Source organism: Bolinopsis microptera, chromosome 7 (genome assembly GCF_026151205.1).
Source record: "Bolinopsis microptera isolate Bmic1 chromosome 7, MBARI_Bmic_1.0, whole genome shotgun sequence".
Taxonomy (NCBI): Eukaryota; Metazoa; Ctenophora; class Tentaculata; order Lobata; family Bolinopsidae; genus Bolinopsis; species Bolinopsis microptera.
In genome coordinates this window covers 16,860,243-16,884,540 of record NC_087078.1, presented here as the reverse complement: position 1 = coordinate 16,884,540, position 24,298 = coordinate 16,860,243, and the positions used below count along the sequence as shown (strand labels likewise).

General features: G+C 38.4%; 3 protein-coding genes across 4 annotated transcripts in view; 2 read left to right on the top strand and 1 right to left on the bottom strand.

The window, feature by feature from the left end:
- The window catches only part of LOC134818444 (DENN domain-containing protein 1A-like), a 33,406-nt gene extending 21,960 nt beyond the window's left edge, over positions 1–11,446 (top strand). Inside the window, exons 10-14 of the mRNA XM_063828007.1 lie at positions 8,398–8,541; positions 8,697–8,873; positions 9,067–9,189; positions 9,465–9,785; positions 10,324–11,446. Coding sequence (XP_063684077.1) covers positions 8,398–8,541; positions 8,697–8,873; positions 9,067–9,189; positions 9,465–9,785; positions 10,324–10,527 — 969 coding nt within the window. The 3' untranslated portion in view covers positions 10,528–11,446. The remainder of the gene's footprint in view (positions 1–8,397; positions 8,542–8,696; positions 8,874–9,066; positions 9,190–9,464; positions 9,786–10,323) is intronic.
- LOC134818452 (calumenin-A-like) overlaps positions 1–24,298 on the top strand; it is an 88,894-nt gene that overhangs the window by 16,073 nt on the left and 48,523 nt on the right. The window lies entirely within an intron of this gene.
- LOC134818481 (uncharacterized) lies at positions 2,645–7,273 on the bottom strand. 2 transcript variants are annotated; one of them, XM_063828067.1, is made up of 5 exons: positions 6,736–7,273; positions 6,222–6,557; positions 5,779–5,930; positions 5,512–5,631; positions 2,645–3,337 (listed from the first exon to the last, which is right to left on the bottom strand). In XM_063828067.1, exons 2-5 carry the CDS (start codon positions 6,412–6,414, stop codon positions 2,732–2,734), a joined length of 1,071 nt encoding a protein of 356 aa, XP_063684137.1. In that variant the 5' UTR covers positions 6,415–6,557; positions 6,736–7,273; the 3' UTR covers positions 2,645–2,731. The 2 variants fall into 2 exon arrangements, with proteins under 2 accessions (XP_063684137.1, XP_063684136.1); XM_063828066.1 differs by having other exon boundaries at positions 6,222–7,273.

The following is a 24,298-nucleotide window of genomic DNA, read 5'->3' as shown; positions in this document are numbered from 1 at the left end:
CATATCCATCACTATTATCATCATCGTTTTCATTACCAATACCATAAGGCGAAGATCCAAGCAAACCACCGCCATAAGGCGAAGATCCAAGCAAACCACCACCATATTCATAACCATCATTATAATCATCATCGTTCTCATTACCAATACCATAAGGCGAAGATCCAAGCAAACCACCGCCATATTCATAACCATCATTATAATCATCATCGTTCTCATTACCAATACCATAAGGCGAAGATCCAAGCAAACCAACACCATATTCATAACCATCATTATTATCATCATCGTTCTCATTACCAATAGCATAAGGCGAAGATCCAAGCAAACCACCACCATATTCATATCCATCATTATTATTAGGTGTTGTTGTTTTGTTGCCATTATACTCATTGTCCTCATTGTCCACGTAGAATAGAGACTCTTCGGTATATTCGTCGTCATTCACGAAAATGGGATCATCTTCTCCCCAGAAGAGTTCTTTCGAGGGGCTACCTCCAGTATCTGTGTAACGGAAGTAGTGCCATGGTGGGTCCATCCAAGCTGTGTTGACTGCGGATAGGATTGCTATGCCGATCTGCCGGGAAAACAGTTTATAAGCAGTCTTCACCGTTCGCAATTTCCTTTTTTTCGCCGGAACAAAAATAAGCGAGAATGACGAATCATGTTTCGCAAATTATCCGGGATTCCTGATTAATCCAAAACAGAAAATGGCGATGGCACTACTGCCTTTTAATCTGAGATTGAGTGAACATTTTAAATCATACTATCTTCAAAATGTGGGCGAAAGTTAAATTTCCCGCCACATAAGGGCCCATAAACCAAATATATCCAGCCGAAATGACTTCACAGGAACTTGGTGAGAATTGTTGTATATTAAAGTATATCTCCGGGTCAAAATTGGAAAAAAAACCTACATTTTAATATACTTTAATATGCCCAGGTATCGTGTATTTATTTAAACCCCTGATGTTTTAAAATCAACTCACATTTTCACGATCATCGCAGGCTTTGGTGCTCACAACGCCATTCCGAGATAGTCTTTTGCACATGGGACTGTTTGAGATGCCGAGCTCTAGCGTAACCTCGTACCTTATTCCAGCTACGGTCTGTAATGTTGTAGTTTGTAACGAACCACACTGCCACAGTATCTTGGGTATCATATTATGTAAAATACGACACCCCCTCCCTCCCCCTTCCCAACTACACAAAGAAATAGTAGTGTGAATCAATTTGGTCTTTTTAAGTGATGCTCACTTGTTCGTCTATGTTTAGAACGTCCCCGACCAATATGGTATCCCGAGGTTTCATGTTTCCTAGAGTGTATGCCCTCCGCTTAAACTCCATCAGGAGTGTCTTCAACGCTTCAATAGTCCATTTGTCAGCCATGTCGGCTGGGGTTATCCCTCCTGATATCATTGAAATGAAATGTTTATCTGTTGTTAATTCGATCTTCTACTTTGTGGCGTTATTACTTAATATAACAGTTATTGTATTTAGTTTGAAAGCCGTAATTATGCTGTCTAATTACATTATTACACGCCAGGTTTATGAGATCCAATTTGAAATTTAGGTAACAAACCTCCGAATAAAGAAACAGAAGTTAAGTAACAGAAGTAATTGATAATAATAATAATGCTAATATACAATTAAATGTGCGAATCTCTGGAGTACCTGGTATCTTGCCAGAAAGCATTGCTTTATTTAATCGCCTTTCCAAAACTGCCTCACTTATTTTTGCACAATCGTACTTCGACTTTATGCAATTTTTCTGTATCTTTCTTTCGCTCTGCCGGCACCCTTTTTCCTCCTTTTTTGTTAGTTTACTTGTGCTCCCTTGAACTTGTCTCTTTTGCCGTTCCTTCCTGCTGTTGAACCCGACACGAGTGTTGTCACCAACCTGGCTGGCTTTTACCGGCTTTCTGCGGTTTTTTTCCTTCTCTATTTCTAATGATAAGCCTTCGTTTGCTATCTTGTAAAACTTTTCAGCACACTTGATCCACTTGGGCTTGTAATCTGTGAGTTTGAGGAATTATAAGTTGAAAATTCAACTTGTGGAGATTGAATGGAGCTTTATTTTACATGAAATGAAAAACAATAACGTGAAATATCTCCAAATTTTATCGGTTGACATTATTTAATAGTATATAGATTTTTGTACCAATTGTGTGTTGCAGCTATGTATATATCAAAAATATAGCCGAAAAGTCGACAATACATCAAATATTTTGTTTTACACTGAGTGGAGACTCATTTCGTCCCCGATAATCTAAAACTATTTCTTAATTCAATATGTACCCGATGATAAACAGACGTCCAATTTGCTTTCGTACTTATAGCATTCCATGCTATTTCCCAAATAATCTTTTACAGAATTCTCCTTTTTTACAGATTTCTCCTTTTTTCGCTTCGATTTCTTTTTCTCTTTCTTTGACTCTGCATCCCTTTTGACCGAGGTACAACTAGCATAGTGAATTAAAAGTAGGAAAATGCAGATAGTTCTCAACATGAATTCCTGAATGGAAAGAGTTATCTGTAGTGAAATATATGGGCTGTATATTAGAATGTATTGGGTTATTTTAAGTGGATAATTGGGTGGAATCTCAGCCTGATTATTAAACAAAATAAAATGCGACGACTTACATTTCTAGATACAAGACTAATAAATACTACACGGTACATGAATAGATAAAATGAACGTAAACGCATTGTGCACCAGTATTTAATGTATTCATCCAAAATTGCGAAATGGCGAAGCTCCAAGCATAAAATCATCCCATTCAGAATCATTATCAATATTGTATTCATCATCTTTTATATCAACATTATCACTAGGGGAAGCTCCAAGCATAAAATCACCCCATTCAGAATTATTATCGATATTGTATTTATCATCATTTGTATCAAAATTATCACTAGGGGAAACTCCAAGCATAAAATCACCCCATTCAGAATTATTATCAAAATGGTATTCATCATCGTTTGTATCAAAATTATCATAATTCGAAGTTCCAAATAAATCACCAAACCCATATTCATCACCATATTCTTGTAAAAAAAATATCCATTCATCATCGAATTCATCAATATTAAAAGCATAATCGTCGGCAGTACTATATTCGTCCAAAAATAATATCCATTCATCATCGAGTTCACTTGTTGGCCCCACGTAAAAGTTACTCTCTTCGGTATATTCGTCATTCACGGATATGTCTTGGTCTTCACCCCAGTAGAGTTCTTTCGAGGGGCTTGTACCTACAGTATCTTGGTATTCGAAGTAGAGCCATGGTGGTTGCTTCCAAGGTGAGTGGACTGCCGATAGGATTCCTATGCCGATCTGCCGAGAAAACAGTTTATAAGCAGTCTTCAGGGGTGTCACCACCGTTCGCCATTTCCTTTTTTTCGCCGGAACAAAAAAGTGATAATGACGAAACAAGTTTCGTCACGAATCTGAATAATCCAAAACAGGAAATGGAAAGTGGCGGACGGCACTTACTACGGCACTACTTCCTTTAAATTTGAGATTGGATGAAAATTTTCGATCACACCATTGACCATTTTCAGAATTTAATGTGGGTGGAAGCTAAATTTTCCGCCCTATTAGGGTCGATACACCAAATATTAACAGCTGAAATGACTTCGCAGGAACTTCATTTGCGCACCACTTCCACAACAAAAATCTTTTTAGAACACGCATTTCTGTAATCGAGCATTTCCTGATTTAAATCATTTCTCGAAGCAAGCTATTTGCTTGATTGAGAGGCAGTAACTCAGCTATTTCTCTTGATATAGAATTTCTTTACACATGTAGAACAACACGTTGAAAATCTTCGTGCGCAGTTTTAGTTCGATATCACAAGAAATATCAAATGATGGAGTAGTTAGCTGTTTATTAGTTTCATGATTGAAATACTGACAATTGGATAATATCCGGTTGGAAGAGACAAGGACAAATGAAACAGGAAGTTAGGAATGTAGGCAAATTTTCGGCGTCAACGCCATCTTCAGGCTCAAATTATTTGATATATAGTACAGTGTTGAAAGTTTTAATACTTAGTTAGAAATTTACATTCCTAACTTCCTGTTTTATTTGTCCTTGTCTCTTCCAACCGGATATTATCCAACTATCAGTATCACAAGAAATATCAAAGAAATAGCTTGTTTCGAGACATGATTTAAATCAGGAAATGCTCGATTACAGAAATGCGTGTTCTCAAAAGGATTTTTGGTGGAAATGGTGAGATTCTTCCCTTGAAATCATTTTGGCTGGACGCTAAAAACCCTATTTTGATGTATAGTTCCGTGGCCGTAAGTTATCATAATTGATCATGTGTGCTTTTCTACCATAAAATATGATATAGGGAGTTAATAAAAGTCACTACATGAGGATTTTGCACGTTTTCAAACAAGAAAACCGCAGGCGTTAACAATAATGGGGGGGGGGAGGGGCTGACCATATTAAAGTATATCCCCGCACCTAAAAAAGCCGAAATTTTAATATACTTTCAATGTACTTTAATATACCCAAAATTACAACAAACAAGACACAAGGGCAGGTCTCTCCTGAACGTTGGGATGGCCTGAGGTGCTTATCTCCTTTTCAGTAACCCTAATACCCAAAATTAGTCGAGCTATATTCTTCGTTTAGATTTGCAAGATAAGCCTGTTTTTGGACTAGTACATGAATTTAACCATATGCCCATATTTGGGCATAAGCACCAAATTTGAAAGCTTTCGCCCAAAATTCGATCAAATTTCAATATTTTTGAATGAGACTAACTTTATGTGAAAGATATAGCTCAATATCTGTTGAATACTGGATACTAAGTAAAAATACCTCCATAAACAAAATTGCACATAATATCTCGGTTCGGGATACTAGCCAAAATGACTTCATTAAAATTGAAATAACTTCATCAGTTTTCAATATTTTTGCATGAAATTTTCGGAATCGATTAAGAATTGCATTTCAAGCTTATTTTGTGCAGCGAATTTTTGATTTAGGCCTCCAAAAAGATAGGGATATATTAAAGTATATCCCGCCCCTAAATCGGGAAAACCTCCATTTTAATATACTTTAATATAGTCAGCCCCCCCCCCCCCCTCCCCGCCCCCGCGCCCCCTCCAAATAATATAAAAACTAATATATTTGGATTGTGGTGGGGATTTGGAGAATATTTTTTATATGGCACGAGTAGCTGCAATTTATCAGCTCTTAATCGGGCTGCAATCCTTGGCAGACCTATATTACCCTATTTTAAATGAACGATATCTCATTCTACAGTATGATGAGAGCGTAAAGAGAATGCTTCCCGGAATCAGCACAATGAAGAGAACAAGATGTTGTTGGAATTTTAATTATTCATCTTCCACCGGTAGTCCCTACAGTGATTCCTGGTTTTGATTGGGAAATAGTGAAAGCTTACTGTCACGTGGAAAAAATATGCTTCACCTCCCCACCACAATCTACATTTATTTATCTAAATCACCGATTTTTGTAAATAAACTCACATTTTCACGATCATCGCAGACTTTGGTGCCCACAATGCCATTCCGAGATAGTCTTTTGCACCTAGGATTGTTTGTGATCCCCAGCTCTAGCGTAACCTCGAATTTGTGTCCACTTACGGCCTGTAATGGTGTACTTTGTAAAGAGCCACACTGCCACAGTATCTTGGGTATCATATTATGTAAAATACGACACCCCCTCCCTCCCCCTCCCAACTACACAAAAACATAGTAGTGTGAATAAATTTGGTCTTTTTAAGTGATGCTCACCTGTTCGTCTATGTTAAGAACGTCTCCGACCAATATGGTATCCCGAGGTTTCATGTTTCCTAGAGTGTATGCCCTCCGCTTAAACTCCATCAGGATTTGCTCCAACGCTTCAATAGTCAATTCGTCAGACATGTCGGCTGGGGTTATTCCTCCTGAAATCATTAAAATGAAATGTTTATCTGTTGTCAAATTACATAACATGTTTATGAGGTCTAATTTCGAATTTAGGTAACAATTCTCCGAATAAAGAAACAGAAGTAAACAATAATAATAATCATCCTCTGATCCTTATGGTTAGCTGACTCCGGGCGGAGGAAATTACCGACTGCCAACGTTTGATGCCTAGGTAGTCGAGACCTCTTATAGAGACCCGATATAATAATAATACTATTACCTTATTGCATTAAACTAATATAAAATTAAATGTGTGACTCTCCGAATACCTGGTATATTGCCAGTTAGCCATGCTACATTCTCTCGCCTTTCCAAAACTGCCTCATTTATTGCTGCACAATCGTACTTCGACTTTACACAAGTTTTGTGTATCTTCCTTTCGCTCTGTCGGCACCCTTTTTCCTCCTTCTTTGACAGTGTACTCCCACGAACTTGTCTCTTTTGCCGTTTCTTCTTACTCATTACCCCAACACGAGTGTTGTCACCAACCTGTCTGGCTTTTACTGGCTTTCTGCGGGTTTTTTCCTTCTCTATTTCTAATGATAAGCCTTCGTTTGCTATCTTGTGAAACTTTTCAGCACACTTGATCCACTTGGGCTTGTAATCTGTGAGTTTGAGGAATTATAAGTTGAAATTCAACTTGTGGAGATCGAATGGAGCTATATTTTACTTAGAAAATAGTATAATCTTGTTGGACGCTTTCAAGAAGATCAAGTTTGCTACTTTTTCTTGCGATCAATAATGATTAATTTTGAGCAAATTATTTTTTAATTCACTACGTACCCGATGATAAACAGACGTCCAATTTGCTTTCGTACTCATAGCATTTTGCGATAGTTTTCGCTTGTTCTATTTCTGCAGCTTTCTCCTCTTTTTACAGATTTCTTCTTCTTTACAGATTTATCTTTTTTTCGCTTCGATTTCCTTTTCTCTTTCTTTGACTCTACATCCCTTTTGACCGAGGTACAACTAGCATAGTGAATAAAAAGCAGGAAAATGCAGATAGTTCTCAACATGAATTCCTGAATGAAAAGAGTTATCTGTAGTGAAAAATCTGGGCTGTATTGAAATTTATTGGGTTATTTTTAGAGAATAATTTGGTAGAATCTCAGACTGATTTTTTAACAAACACAGAAGCTGAGATTTTAAAATGTTAAAAATATTCAAATCCCAGTTTTTGGAAGTAACAAAATCTGAAGAATCGACGGAAGGAAGAATCCAGATGTGTATTCTGGTGTGGAGGTGAAACATTTGTTTTGACACAAAAAAGTGATTGTGCAATCAAAACCTAAAATCACTGTCAAGTGTTTGCTTCACATCTCCGTACCGAACACTGGCAATTGGCAAAATAAAAGATCTTTTCGATAGTTTGGAACTTAAAGCATTATTTTCGTTGGTTTTAAGGGTTGGATCCATGTGTTAGCCATTCACCAAGCTGCACTGTATCGCACGCTAGCGTGATTAGTAATAGTACTCCTGCTCAAAACAGAGGCTTCGGCTTGTGAAGTGAACCCTTGGTTAAAGCTCACAGCCATGGTACGTTACGGCGCCACGTGAAGCTGGATTCTGACAGTCATCTATGGCAACGCCAGGACATCCACGCAGAATTCTGCAGCCACCCGCAGTGGCAGTGGTACCACCCAAACAGTTGCCCATATTGTATGGAGAAGGCCTTGGGAAGGCAAGTCAGTGGATGAGATGGTCAGAGAAGCTGACGCCTGCCAGCCTACTAGGGTGATGAACTGCTGAAACTGAGCGCCGAGGTAGCTGGTCAACCAGGTGTCAGTAGCAAACAGAACGGTTTAATCTTCCTTCTGGAGAATTGGGTACTTAAAGCGTTATTCCCGGCTTTGTTACTAGACCATGATTTGGTGAAGTTGTTCGGTATGGCTGCAATTAGCCAGCATTTTACAAGCACCGGAATTTTTAATAAAGTCCTGTCTTGAACGCCTTGTTCACCACACCTTTGAAACTTGTCTCGGATAAATTTAAAAGCCAGCGGTAATTATATAAAATATGTTTAAAATGGGTCAAATTGCTTTTAGTATGTTACTAAAAGCATTTTGGTGACGCAAAAGACCAAAGTTGGAAAATATCTGTAGTTCTCCAGAAGATGTTGCTTGCGAGAGCCAGCCCAGAAGATGTGTGGTTGTGCTTAGAAGATGTGTGGTTGTGCACAATTAAGTGGTTGAAAAGGACGGAGAAAGAGCTTTAACTAATATTTTATTTCACGGATATTAATTTATTAAGGGATTGAATAATTATCCAAATATTATTTTACTTCAGCAGAAAGCTTCCATCTAGTGAATACTGAATATTATGTAATGGGTACAGAATATACCTTCTCTAGCATTTGAACTGAATGACGGCCGCTCAAATTTATCTTTCTTGATTTTATTTATGTGATACTATAACTAATACATTTTTATTCTCCACATATTTCAGGTGCCTCCTTCATTGCTGAACGAAGACATGCTGAAAATACCTCACAGCATTGAGGAAAGTGTCATGGAGGGGATCAAGGGAATCAAGAAAATGTACGAGAATGATGAAACGAGGAAAAAGATAGGAGATAAGCTATCTAAAATGGTTTACCATGGTTACCATTTCCTCTCCTTTTCTTGCATTTCGTTATGGCCGGCGAAACTTTGATACCCAAGGTCCTCAAAATATATATTAACTATTTATTCCTATGATTGACTCAGTGGATCACATATGACTATTGGTCACTCTTTCTATTTCAGTTCTGCGTCACGCTGGTAGCAATTGTAGGAAACTACAGAGGCTCGTGCAGATTTGACAATACAAAGAGTAAAACTTTCTCCTTCGACCATGATAATTTCCTTCACTCCAGACCAGCCAATTTACAAGAAATTGTAACCAAACTTCTGCAATGCCAGCACTTTGATGAGTTCATTCAGGTTTGATTTTGAAGTTAGCCTTCAAAAGTTGAGACTTGCGGATGTTATTAGTATTTATTATTTTATCATTCAAAGATTGTAAGTTACAGTTTGTATATCCAAAATTCTATAGGCTCCGGAAATTGTGTTTAATACATATTAAATTCATAATTATTATGTTTTGAATTATTCTTAATAATATTCCTACTTTTAGGAGAGGCTGCAAATAATCCAGGGGGTGAAACCACGTGACGCGTACGAGGAACTCTCAGTTGACTACTATCAGACCGGATCTCATAAAAACTACCTCAAATCGTGGATAAATGACGAGATCGCTGTAAGTTTTAAGTTTCTTTATCGAATCTTGATCCAATATAATTTACTGGGGTTATTATGACCAGTTTGCGGAAATGCTCAGCAAAGCATCTCACTACGTATGACGTTTTTCTATTTAAAGATTGGGACCGTAATGAATCCCGGAAGCTTCCTGGCAATCATAGAAAACGCATTTATTGTAACTTATGTGGTGTAGCCGTGTAGAGATCGTATTTTTCTTCGTCTTGAGCTAAAGTTTTTGCCCGATTTCAGTTGTCTAAACAATTTCCGCTTCAGAAAGAGTGGAACCCTCAGATAGCAAGGATAAACAACGGGGCCTTTGCCATCCAAGGTTTCATGTCCGATATGAACAGTGGAACTAGAGTTTCCAGTCCAAAAATGAACACCGGAAAGGAAATGCCCGTGACCAGAACTGCTCCCACCAAACCAATGCCGTGGCATTTATACAAGAATACGTTACTGAACCTTCCTGCCTTTCTTAGGGACAACACACTTCCACCTCCGACCATTGATGAGAAGTTGTTTAACTTGATGATAGGAAACCTGGATCATATTAATTCCAACCCTTCCATTAATTCCAACAAACAAACTGGACAGGTATGTGGGCCGATTATACTGGGATATTATCAATAAGAAAATATCTGATTCGCATTTTTTTATAGAGGAATAGGCAATGTTTACTTTTCGTTCTAACGGATCTATTTTATTGGGCTCTTACTAATTCGCTCGCCCAAACATTATCACGTGACTTTTTTTTAACGGTTTTGCAGCCGAAAAAACGGTTTTACATGTAATCCCAATCCTAACCATAGGCATAACCATAACCCCGGAGCTATCCATAACCCTAACCATAACCCTAACATGAGCCCTAAATAATCGAATTCGTGTTTTACAAGCGTGTCACGTGACCAAAATAGTTTTTTGCCCATAACTCTCCAGGGAAGCATTTTTACCTTACATCACGAGGGGTGATTCGGAATCAGTTTCCAAAAATAAAATACACAAAATCAAACTACTTTCACACCCTCAGGGCCTTTTCACAAGAATTTTTTTAATTTGGGTGAGCGATTTAGTGGAAGCGATTTAATTGATTTTCTGGAAAAACACCCAATGTGATCACTGCTCATTGGATCAGGTTGAAATGAGACGCTCTGCCACAATAAGTCGCCAGGTTCCTGTTCAGTCCAGAGCAGTGCCACCTCGACCACTCTCCCACCACGGCTCACTTTCCATCCCTCGAAACCTCCCTTCCAAGCCTCCTCCTCCTCATCAGAACACTAACAATTCCCAAAATGAGGTTAACGTCGGACAACTTATTTCTCTTGGCGATGACGATTAGTTGTTCCTAAAAACGACAAATTGTTGTTCTTGACGTCGAGATATCTGTTAGTTGGTATTTAAGAGGTACGGGTTTCAGTTTAAGAATGAGTTGCGGAGTGAGAAGAGGGCTAGTTAGAGCTAGTTTATAATTTACACTGTTACAGTCAACTTGTTACTAATACTGTACTATTTTTTTGAATGACATGGTCTTTAAATTTAATGGAGAGGTAAATTATCATGATATTGGTTATGTTTTTGATAGTAAACCAGCATCTATAACCTTCATATTTAGGGATTAGCTTTTTTTTCCTGCTGCTTGTTATTGTTCGGAGAGAAAGTTTATTGAATTACATTTTCGTTGCTAATTTGTGCCGTTTAGAAATAGATCTGATTAGCGAGTATTTTCAGGAACAGTAGCCTTGAAATAAGATTCAGTTTACTTTTTGAATTTTTGAATTTTAGCTTGATAGGATTTTCGCATTTCAATGTTTATTTTTAATTATGCTGAGGTGAAATCATAGATAAGAAAATGTAATATTCCTACGCTACCATTTTATCTCTACTTTAGTCTCAACGTTGACCAGGAGTTTAGATAAATATTAGGAATAAAATCAAGTTAAAATTATAATCTTCCCTGAGTTTATCCACTCAAAGTATCTGTGACGCATTTAAAAGAGATGGACTGAAAAATGATATACATAGTTTAAGTGATGTTATTAAAATTGGTTATTATAACATGTCATATTGCATAATTGATAATACGATATTGGATATATGTCTTGCGCATGTGCTTGAAGTTGACTGTGCCGTTAATTCCAGAATTTTACTAATCAGCATATACAAACGTCGAGCTAACGTTATTTGTAAATGTTTCATTTTAGTTTTTATATGCGTGTTACTGTTATTGACTTCTGATTACATTTGTTCGAATTGTTGAAGCCAATGTTTTCGTTCTCAGTTCTGTCAATCATTGACACACGTTGCATTTTGATTTGGCCATTTAGTCAGATGTATTATATTTATAACTATAACTATAAGCGCCATGAGTTGGCACAGAATGTTTTTTTCCCGATGTTGATAAATTTTGTACCAAACGTTGTCTAAAAATGTGAATAAAATAATTCCATCGCTGCAGCACTGTTAGCAATGGAAAAATAGCACTGTTAGCAATGGAAAAATAGCACTGTTAGCAATGGAATAGCACTGTTAGCAATGGAATATTATTGGGATCTGGACCAAACTGATCCGACTCTGTCAACAACAGGGTTCAGGCAAAACAAGTTCGGTAAGAGGTATGTTCTCCTGTGGATAAAATTAATTTGGGTCAGGTGTCCAACAATAATTACGTCAGTTTTTAAAATGAGCCCAGAAGAGTGGCAGAGACTTGATAGGAATTGGTAAAATCAACAGTAAAATAACTTATACTTTGACTTGCGGTTGATACAGTAATTCCCAGAGTCATGGCTCCCAGGTATAACAATCTCGCTCAAATTTTGATTGACGGTGTCAACCCATCGAGATCGTTGCTCTGCGAAGCAGAGCAACGATCGACGATGCGAAGCAAGAATGCTAGTTTGCGCAGCGCGTCGAAGCGGCGAAGTCCTCCAAGCTCAAATTCTTATCTTTAATCTCCTCTTTTATACATCCAGTTTTCGAGATCCATCCACCTTCTTGATCTGATCAGAGGGAATAAAATAACAAAATATCGCAAAGGCCCATTTTGATTATTCTGCAAATAAATGTTATATATTGCAAATTAATGATATAGTCTTGGAGGACTTCGCCGCGCAAACTAGTATTCTTGCTTTGCAGAGCAATCGCAGAGCATCGTTGCTCTGCTTCGCAGAGCAACGATCTGGAAGGGTTGGCATCGTCAATCAAGATATAGTCATAGTCCAAACTCTGGTTGCTTTAAGAAGAGCACAAATACCCAGAAAACCTTATTACCGGCTTGCGGGCTCGCTAGGGGTGCTCTTTTTTAAACAGCCGGTTTGAGCTTGCGCGCAACATTATAAATATAAGTACACTGCTCACCTGGGGACCCCAGGCTATAATGTTCATAAACATTATATTTATAGATATTAGGCGGAATATATGACATGGACAGGCTGAGCGCCGCCCAGTAAGTACACTGGTTGCACAATGCACGCCCCTGACGTATGTGGTACTGGTATGACACAATTCAGTCAATAATCACAAATCAGAGGTCAGGTCGTCAGGAATCCGCAAAGTTAAAGTTATAAACTTTTGATCGGCCCAAAATAAGACTTTTTGGGATAACTCAAAACCTACGTTGTCCCAAACTTAAGTTTCACGAGACGAAGATTTTGGTGAAAACCGGAGGTCGATATTTAATTTTAGTTTATTTACGGAGTTAGACCCTTTGTACCCTTTGTAGCGCGATGCACTACTGGGCCGCGCCGCGCATCAAATAATTCTTCTCGGTAGATCGGCGAAATGCACCACTGGGCCTCGCCGAGCTGCAAAGGATTGACATTGTGAATCAAATAGACCCTATGCACTATGCCTAGCCGGTGGATGATGATTAATCACTCTACACTCGACTGTCACGTGACTTTTTAAACACGTTCTCTTGGTTCGGCGCTACTAATTCACTCGCCATCAATTTCACAAAAAGAGCCATATTTGAATTTCGCATTGGATAAGCGTCTAAGTAAACCGCGTGGCGCGTGTCTGCGATAAATCTTTTCTTGTCAAATCGATATCTTCTCTTATTCGATACAATTACAAATTTTAACTAGTGATTTTCTGATACTCCACGAACATCTATGACTGTTGCTTAGCTGTTCCCGAAAGGTTGAGTTAAGCTTTCAATCCTTTGTTAATTTTTTTGTTCAATTTGTAAGGTTAAAACTCTTTCAGGTCCGATTTCCGAATAGTCTGGTGTCCAAAAGAACTCCAATTGTTCAAAGAGTTAAATTTATTCGGTGTGGGAAAACAGGTCAGTGCTAATTGCTGATTGTTAAGAGGCGTACTCGGATTTCAGCACGGCAACTTACTTAACGGCCTATTTAATGCTCCAATTTTCCATGACTTCTAGAGATTATTTATTTATTATATTTCATTAAATTGTGATGGTATTAATTTAACTACGTATAATGGGCTCCTTTTAACTAGAGTATGGATATTCAGGTTCCGATATTATGGAATACCTCCCGGCTTGAGACTCACTCAGGGCATAGTTCAAACCCAAACTCTCAGTGTACAATGGTAGATTTGTGACAGGAATTTATGTTATAATTATGGACTTCGAACTTTTAGGTTAATTTATGTCTAGAGTCTTAACTTCGAACTTTTTAGATGAATTTATATCTGGAAGATAACCAATAAAAAGAAGTTAATAAGAATTGTAAAATAATGCAAGACCAATCCAATAGTACATAAAATAAGTGTTCAATCTCATGGTAAAGTCCGTTACCCTAAATCAGTTGGGTAGCTGGGTGATCAATGGGAACTGGTGTGTATTATAACGGGGCTGGCCGCTGGCTGACTCTCTCTCTGGACGATGGACAGGTAGCTTCTAGGATCACTGCGAAATGGAATTGGTAAGAGAACGTAAAGTGGACATATAATTAATTAAGAATCTAATGACACGTTAGGTCGGATAAATCAACATATAATAAAGTGATACGTAATATAATGACAAATAATAATTAATTACACAATGTAAATAAGTCTAGTGACTAACCGTGATTTGCCCTCGTTCTCTACTACATTCTTTCTAACGGCTGGGAACGAGGCACAATCTGCGGGAGGGGTTTGTCCTGAAAACGGACAAATTATAAGCAAGTGACGGATTAATTAATGACAATAATATACTAACTAGGATAAAATTAAACAAGATAAAGTTAAATAGAGTAAACGGTAGAATACGAAATATATAGAACGTATCAATTAATGCTCAATGACTTACGAGATAATAAGGTAGGTGCTGCTAAGGTTTGGGACAAGCAGGCAGGTTAGGATAGGGCTCACCCACAATATTACCTAGGAAATGATAAACTATTAGGAACTAAATAATAACCAATCGGGAATGACCTTAGTATTACGAACAATGTGAAACAATAATTTGGGAATAACATTGCAATGAACAACATCTAAGGAATGGGTTACATAATAATAGAACAATACCTCGAGCAACAAACTTCCTAGCTTAGCGGGAATTTACGGAAGTGACGGGAACCAATTGCAATGTTCTGGCGACTTCTTCCTAATGGACTAGTGACATGGGAGAGAGAGGCAGCACACTAAATCACCCCGGGCCGGGTTTGCCGAAGAAAGAGCGATGGCAGAAGAAAAAGGCAGTGATAAACTTGTCTTCCATCCTTTTGTAATCCTAGAGTGTTCCGTGGAAGGGGAGTTCCAGTGGATGAGGCGGTATAGCGCGTTATCCAGGTAGCAACAAACAGGTTATTACGAACAGGTTATTGCAAACAAACAGATTATTAATACAAATCCCGGTTTTTAAAACTGGTTAAAATACCGTTCCACTAATTGATGAATTCAATAACTCTGTTAATCCAATAATTTCGTTATAAATAATTCTAATAAAACTAGATGTCCTTTCTGGCCAATGGCTGCAGTGCTCTGCAAATCTCTCCAATCAGATCTTAATCATATAAATGATCACTTAATTCATCTTAATCATATAAGTTCTCACCTAATTCATCTTTATGACACTTTATGTTACGGTGAATATTTGCAAATTTACATGGTTTATTTACCATTTTAATCCACATACCTTATCGGACCTTATTTGGACGGACATTACTTGAACGCTGGAGGCCCTAGCGTTCATCTTAATGTCCGTTCAAATAAAGTCCGTTCAATTAATGTCCGTCCAAGTTAAAGTCCGTTGAAATTTTTTCAAAAATTTTTCCATTTCGAACTTTTTGTCCAAAATATGACAACTTTGAGAACTTTATTGTGCCGTAAGTTAACGACGGAAAGGTTCTCCTTGGTCTGCCGAAGGCACAGAAAACTACTAGTATATGATGTTTTCAAGGGTCACTTGGCGGAAAAAAGTCAACGAAATTATGGCACTCAACAACAAAGTTCATGAACTAGTCCCCGCCAACATGACAAACTTGCTCCAGCCTCTAGATATCACGGTAAATCGTGATGCCAAGGACATTGTCCGACGTTGTTATAGTTCATATTACTCGGGGGCGGTAATGAAACAATGCTAGGAAAGCTCCACGTGATGTTAAGGTTAACCTTAAGTTGTCTAAGATAAAATCACTTCACGCCGAATGGCTTGTAAAAGTTAACAGTAACACTGAAATGCAGGACCGGGGTAGTTTGATTTTTAAAAAAGGTTTCCATAAAGCTAAAAATCACTGATGTTTTAAGCATGGACTATTTCAAGCACGAAACCCATTTGATGAAGATGATATGTGATATTAGACACTGATCATGTACAAATATTTTAACATTTTTACTGCTTAATGACTGCTTTTCTTACTTACTGTATAAAAAATGGATTTAAAAATCATTTGCTGAAATTTAAAAAACGTTGAAAAAAATATTGAACAAAATTCGGTTTTTGATGGTTTTGAATGCCTTCGAGCGTTCATATTAATGTCCGTTCATAATTGTGTCCGTTCATGTAATGTCCGTCCAAATAAGGTCCGATAAGGTATATTTACAAATCTAATTACTACTAACGCAGCATACTGGGGTTCAACTTAACTTCTAGTTCTGAGGTACTACACACGTCTCTAACACTGATCACCTGTCATTTGATGGGGGGGGGGGGGGTGACATGTCTCCAATGTCTCCAATGTCTCCAATGTCTCCAATGTCTTTTGTCTTTTTTGAAAAGATAGGGTGCAGAGACATGTCCTGGAGACATTGGAGACATTGGAGACACAGCTTTTGGAGACATTGGAGACATTGGAGACATTGGAGACATTGGAGACATTGGAGACAAAGCTTTTGGAGACATTGGAGACATTGGAGACACTGGAGACGTAGATGTATGATTGGAGAAGGAGGAGGATCTAGGAGGAGGATGACCCAGGAGGAGGACTCAGGAGGAGAAGGAGGAGGATGAGGACTCAGGAGGAGGACTCAGGAAGAGGACTGAGGAGGACTGAGAAGGAGGAGGACTTAGGAGTACTGAGGAGGATGGCTGAGGAGGATTGCTGTGGAGGATGGCTGAGGAGGATGGCTGAGGAGGATGACTGAGGAGGAGGACCTAGGAGGAGGAGGATCCAGGAGGAGGAGGACCCAGGAGGAGGACTGAGGAGGAGGAGGAGGAGGACTCAGGAAGAGGACTGAGAAGGACAGAGAAGGAGGAAAACTGAGGAGTACTGAGGAGGATGGCTGAGGATGATGACTGAGGAGGATGACTGATAGGGAGGAGATGGAGAAGAAGGACTGAGGAGAAGGAGAAGGAGGAAGACCTAGAAGGATGAGGACCCAGGAGGAGGACTCAGGAGGAAGAGGAGGAGGAGGACTCAGGGGGACTGAAAAGGAAGAGGACTGAGGAGAACTGAGGAGGAGGAGGACTGAATAGGAGGAGGAGGAGGGGGACTGGGGAGGACTGAGGATGAAGAAGACTGACGAGAAGGATGAGGAGGAGGACTGAGGACTGGGGAGGATGAAGAGGAGGAAGACCCAGGAGGAGGAGGACTGAGGAGGATGGCTGAGGAGAATGGCTGAGGAGGTTGACTGAGAGGGAGGAGGAGGAGGAGGAGGGAGAGGACTGAGGAGGAGGAGTAGGACTGAGGAGGAGAAGGAGGATGACCTAGGAGGAGGACCCAGAAGGAGGACTCAGGAGGAGGAGGAGAACTCAGGAAGAGGACTGAGGAAGACTGAGAAGGAGGAGGACTGAGGAGTACTGAAGAGGATGACTGAGGAAGAGGAGCAGGATGAGAAGGACTGAGGAGGAGAAGGTGGAGGAACTAGGAGGAGGATGAACCAGGAGGAGGACTCAGGAGGAAGAGGAGGAGGACTCAGGAGGAGGACTTAGGAGGAATGAGAAGGAGGAGGACTGAATAGGAGGAGTAAGACTGAATAGGAGGAGGAGGAGGGGGACTGGGGAGGACTGAGGAGGAGGAGGACTGACGACATTTTTCAACCCAAATGTATGTCACTACAAAGTTATTGTTCAGGATATGAACTTTGTAATTTTCAGGAAAGTTATTTTCGATCCTTCGAAAAAACTAAAGACGACATCAGGAAACTGGGTGACCAATATGTTGTCAGGACAAAGGATTCTGAAGGAAATCCCTTCGCGTACAAGGTAATTAATACTTAATAGACTAGGATTTGTTGCAACTTGTCTCCAATAATCTGATTTAATCGTTATTGAGTCTCGCACTTTGATTATCTTTCAAGCAATTTCTACTTTTTTTCTGAATAGAATCATTGATGACAGTTTTTGATAAAAGTAACAGAAACTGTAATTATTGAGCCTATTCAGAAACATTCATAAATTTACTGAATGATAGTTTCACCATTAGCTGACCAATAACTATTGCAGACCACAGTTTATGAAGTAATTTACCATGAGCTAACATCATGGTCAGATACTAGAATCCTTTCTAAATTCCTTTCTAAACTTGCAAAAATCTTAGGTATCTCTGTCGGAAGAAGTCAGGTGTGACTGCATAAAATTCCGTGGCACACCGACGTTACCGTGCAAACATGTGCTAGCGATTTTGAGAATATATGAAATTGACTGGACGCAACTCCCGACCACATTCAGGTAAAACTTTTTTTTGTTTAACATGATTGGCCTCACGATAAAGTCAATAGGTTATTTCCTGTCGGCGAACCCATGAACCATTTCGATAACCTGGGCAACCTTGTCGAGTTCAAAGTTTGGCCTTGAATTTAAATTGAAGCTATCATGATCAAGGTTCCATGATCAGGGTGAAATATTGACTGAGGACGTCCGCCAAAAATCGCAGATTTTCGGATCACCCCCTCTCAAATCACATTGCTCTCGAATTCAATCGAGATCAAAATGTAATGGTTATAAAAAGTGTGCCCGCATCCGTTTACTTCATTGTTGTATCTCTGAACTGTAGTAAAACTTAGCCTCGTATTTAAACCCTAATTTGTAATGAACCAAAGCTTTAAACCGAAGTTTTAGAACTTGATTCGGAACAGCGAATGTAAAAATTTCCGGATATTTTCAATATTGTTGGTTGCTTGCTGAAACGGCTGCTGATCATGCATCAATCTTAGTGAATTAATTTCATCATGAAAACATCTTGGTCAACTTTTAACAATAATTTGTATTTATAGGATGACAGCTGATAGCCAAAACTTTAAGTTACAAATTGCTAGTGAGCTAGTGAGAAGAAACAGTTTTAATAATAGTTTTATATTTTCTGTTAACAATTTTTAGCAAATTAAAGAATAATATTGACGTCTGCATTCAGACTAAGTCCTCATCTCAGCGTCGACAGCACTCTAGGTAGAAACGTTTCTACTGAGTTACCTCAGCAAGTTTATTTTGGCCCCGACCGTGACCATCAGCTGCCGGATGAAGATGAGGGATCATGCACTAATGAACCAATCGAAGTAATCGATCAATCGTGTTCTAGTGAGGAGGTACCAGGCCCCAGTACTGCAGATATGGATCTTGACTTTAACAAGTCATTTAGCATCTTAAGTGACCTCAAGACTCAAATGTTCAGGTAATATTATATATTATAATTAGCATAAGCTCTCTAAGGGGAAATTTTATTCCTGATTCCTCCTCGATCATTCAAAATATTGGTTCACTTAACAAAAATGTAATTTGATTGAATAAATGAGTCATTAACATAGTATCACTACAAGGAATCCTTATTTTAACGTAATTTGCTTCTATAAAGATCACTGTCTCAGACATAGCCTCATGAATTGAACTCGATTTCAATCATTGTACTCACAATCATTGCAAAAAATGGTTATCAATCAATCGAACCAATCATTTGTTGTTTGTTTGTTTGAACCCGTCCCCAATCTCGTATCGGAAAATGACTAAACTCAGGTCTGAGTGTGAATACGGGTGGTACCTGCAAGAGTGTTCAGTAAGCATTTAGAGTTCTGTAAAACTGCAGTTACAATTGTGCTAGAGTATTTTTAGTATATACGATTGGTATCAGATTTATATCCCTACATGCTTCCAAAATTTGTAAAGCCGTAGTACATACATATTATATTACACCGGAGCCTACACAGTGCAATCTCCTCCAGTCGATCTGCGCCGCGTATGTTTATATAAGCGCGCGGCGCAGACTGGAGGAAACCACACTCTGCAAGTTCGATCCAGTGCAATGCTACATGTACGTACTACGGCTTCATCTCCAACTTTCTGCACAATGTACTGGAATGTTTTGAAGGAAAAGAAAGAACAACAAAAATGATATATATAAATAAAATCAGCGATTTAATGTTAGCTTTAGGAGGGTAACTTTAATTCCCTGGTTTCTAAAATCAGCTTTTTAAAAAAAATTATAAAGTATGTAACGTCGATACCAAACCGATTATTGAGCGATAATAACTGAGTAGTTGATTCCTGGGTTGCGGAGTCATTCAGATGTTCCAGTTTTTTAATGTGGTTCTTGTTCAGTTCTTGACCAGAAGTGTCTAATGAAGTAAGTCAGACAAGCAAACTCTTCCTTAAATGCTGATATAAGTCGTCTCAATCCCAGAAATTATGAATGATGACCCAGTGTAAAAGTGCAGAAATCGGCCGAAAATAACAAAGACTAAAAACAGTTAAAAAGTGACAGGATTCAAACACAAGGAAAATTAATAACTTAGAGCATAATAAGGAATATCTCCTAACGTAATTTTCTGAGAGGGTGAGAGGTTCTTTAATTAGAGCTAATGATTAAAAGAGACCCACTAAAGGTACTAAATTAACCGGACTGCTAGCAAGGAATCGAGATTGGGAATAAAAATAAAAGCGGAATAAATTTTAAGATAATGAAACAGAAACTGAAAGCTAAAATATATACCGTTCTAGAATGCCTCCGCAAACTATTGCTCCTTTGTTATTGTAATGCACACGTGTTAGTAAGTGTAGTAAAAAGATAAAAATAATTCTGAGAGGGTGAGAGGTTCTTTAATTAGAGCTAATGATTAAAAGATACCCACTAAAGGTACTAAATTAACCGGACTGCTAGCAAGGAATCGAGATTGGGAATAAAAATAAAAGCGGAATAAATTTTAAGATAATCGAACCAATCATTTGATAATCAACCGAATGGATCAAAACCACAATAATCAGATACGCAAAACCTTTCAAAATATATCTACAGGATTCCTGCATCTAAAAGGGGAGAACTCCTCAAACTTATGGAAGACACTGTTAGAGACCAGCTTATACCCTCGTAAGTCTTTAAAATTTAACTACTTCCTTTTGAATTCAGATGTCATATTCTAGCATTAATAATACTATTAAAAAATCTTGAGAAAAGGCCCTAAGGTGTGAAAGTAACCTAAATCGGTATATTTTTGGACGCTGATTTCGAATCACTTCCCGTAGGGTAAAAACGCTTCCCTGGAAATTTATAGGCAAAAACTTGTTTTGGTCACGTGACATTATAGTTAAGCACGAATTCGAATGTTTAGGGCTCGGGTTATAGGTTTAGGTTTATAGTTAGGGTCACGGATATAGCTTCAGGGTTATGGTTAGGATTTGGATTAGGGTTAATGTGAATTTTGAAACCGTTTTGTTCGGCTGCAAAACCATTAAAACCAAATTCATGTGATAATGTTAAGGCAAGCGAATGAGCGAGAATGTAGTAACAAAAAGTAACAATGTTACCAACGCATGTAGTCACTCACTAGTCACAGCACACAATCAACTTAATAACACCAGAATGTGTGTGTGTGCGTGTGTCTGTCTGTCTGTGTGTAATTTACGAACGGTTATACAAAAAAAACGGTAAGAGTTACGTGACTGGTTTTTTCGGTATAGTGCCGACAAAACTCTGATGAAGCCCATAAGCAAATTTTTTTTAAATCGGCCGGTGGTAAGTGGTTTAATTGACGGTTTTGTACCACAAATGTTGCATAAAATGGCTTGAGCAGAACGGCAAGAGTTACGGGGCTTGCTCTCTATATCTCATTACTGTATAATATGTAGCTGCATTTAAGTAACGTCATAATTGCGTTAGCCCGGGAAGATTCGCTGTAATGTAATACCATAAGCTTATTAGGGGAGGAGGACTGTTAGTGTTTGGGGTCTGTTTGGACTGCATGTGCAGAGAGAGAGAGTTCATACGACAATGTTATGCGTGTTTTCAAATATAATAGACGGGTGTGGTGCGGAGTTAACAAGGGTTAATTTCTATAACATATAACGATTTAAATAAAAATAGAAAGCGGTTCAAGACGGGAGTGATTAGGTGTAATACTCGGTGTTCAGACCTTATGATCATGGAATGTGGTGCCTCATGGCTAATAATGACTTAATTATCCACAAGAAATAACTGATTATGAGATTATTGTTTAAGAAACTATTGGGTCACCTAATGCGGGTTTAGACTCAGCGGGTAAATACTCCTACCCTTTTTAACTGCGGCAGTGAAATCCCGGCCGAAGGCCGGGTTACACTAGTTATACTAATAAACTGGTATAAACGAAACCGGCATATCCAAAGATTTTAAATCAATCTATTGAATAAATTTAAAGATATCAATTTCTTTCAGGGTTCGGAAGCTAGGAGAAAATGCCCAAATCCGCCGAGACGATTTTGCAGCCACTTTACCAAAGCCAACGAAGAAAAAGCGGAAACTATTTCCGAAATACACTGGTCAACACCAAACACAGCGACAGTGATTTCGAGTAAAAATTTATGGCCATTCTGCCGTTATAATTAATATTATATCCATGATGCACTGTTATATTGAGCACAAAAAATATCTTTAATTTTGAAACTTTAAGATTTGCGATTCCGCTTTTTCCTCGTTGGATTTGGTAAAGAGAACAGAGAAGACAGAGAGTTAACATTTTGTTGTCTACTATCGGATACGTGTTTGGCGCTCAGAATTAAATTGACTATATAATGCGGCCGGTTTTGATGAGCGAGTTCATGCTTCTGCCACGTGTTTTATTTTGCAATCCAACTGCGATAGAGAAATCCTCACTGAATTAGGCACTTATAGTTGCACTAATATAATAATAATATGATGCGATGGATAATTTCATTTAGAGTAATTTAGAGATTTTTAGATATTTAGTGATATTAAATAGGAGTTCAGCCACACTTGCACAGATTAAAAGTTTTAATAAAGCCATCTTATACTTAAATATCGATCATGGTCGGTATTATATATATATAATATAGGTTTGAGGAAAATCGTATAATTACAGAATCTGAAGTATCAAAATATAATGATTGATTAGTGGTATTGGTCAGTTACTGTTAATTGCTCCCGATATTGTTAATTTCATTCAGACTCTTTGAGTTCTATTTAACAACTGCAGTTATTTTATCACTTTTATAAGCGATATATTTTGTTAATGATTTTTTGCCTTCATTTATTTCATCAACTGTAGCGTTTATATTAAAGATTACCGATCTTTACATTTTTTCATCTTTACATGTTGTTATTATAATTCTAACAGCTCATTGACGAGTCGTCATAAAATTTTGTTTTAATTCTTCAAACATGCAGCTAGCTGGTACAAGAACCAAATAACATTCTTGCGACGTAATATTAATATAATTAATTGACATAAAATATGTTATGCTATATTTAAGTATATGTAATATGCAACCTGCCACCTGGTCCTTGTGCCGAAAATTCAATTAGCTAATTACCGGCCATGCGTTGCATAAATTCCATATTAGGGCCCATTTCGGTCACAAAGCGGAGCTTAAATTGAGTTTATTGCACGCGCGGTTGACAAATTATGTGAAAAAACTGTGCTGTCACAAACAATGCGCGTTATAGAGGTGACCAATGAAATCAAGGCATTAAAAACACGTGATAGCGCGCTGGCGAGTGAATTAGTAAAATCCATTACGGGGGGGGGGGGGGGGGGGGGGTAAAATTACTAAAATACTTCCAGTTCCAACTTCGTAATCGTAGCACAAAGATTTTATATATACAATTTTTGCTGGCCGAAATTAGCGCTGAAAACCATCCTACAGTCGGCTTGGAGGACTTCGCCGCTAACTATCATTTTTACTTCGCCATTCGCATCGAAGACTAGATCGTTGCTCCGTTAATTCGCAGAGCAACGATCTGGAAGTGTTGACATCGTCAATCAAACAATCGGCACGCGTGGCTCGGTGCCACTACCTATTACTCTATTACTACCCTGGTCATTATGGGCCGAAAATATTTTTTCCATTTCTTGGCCCTCCCCTCGAGTGTCGAGTTTTCCCTTACCTGGGGACCTCCGGCTATTATATTTATGTTCATTAAAGCAGCCTGTCATTCCGCCGAATCTGATATGATCATATCAGATTCGGCGGAATGACAGGCTGAGCGCAGCCCAGTAAGTTTTTCCTGAAAATTTATGATTAGGGGTCGTTCACATATTTCGTATTCATGTGTAAAACTGATTACGGAGGACCTAAAATTTTAACGGGTGATACTCGTAAAATATCTGTTCCATATATATTGGACCGTCGACGAGTCCAACTCGGCGCGCGTCCTGGTAGGTTGGAAACCTACAACTAAAATTGACAACCTAATATGATTATGTGAACGACCCCTACATCATGTGGATGATCCTTCGGGATCTTGAATAGACGGGAAGGTTGTTGACATAATGTGGATTATCCAGTCCTTTAATTATGATTT

Excerpts from the sequence above, each read along its gene's own strand:
- LOC134818481 (XM_063828066.1), bottom strand. The coding sequence starts at position 6,414 with ATGAGTAAGAAGAAACGGCAAAAGAGACAAGTTCGTGGGAGTACACTG. Across the intron at positions 5,632-5,778 it reads TTCTTAACATAGACGAACAG|GCCGTAAGTGGACACAAATT; the intron begins GTGAGCATCACT and ends ACACCATTACAG. Across the intron at positions 3,338-5,511 it reads TCTGCGATGATCGTGAAAAT|ATCGGCATAGGAATCCTATC; the intron begins GTGAGTTTATTT and ends TTTTCTCGGCAG.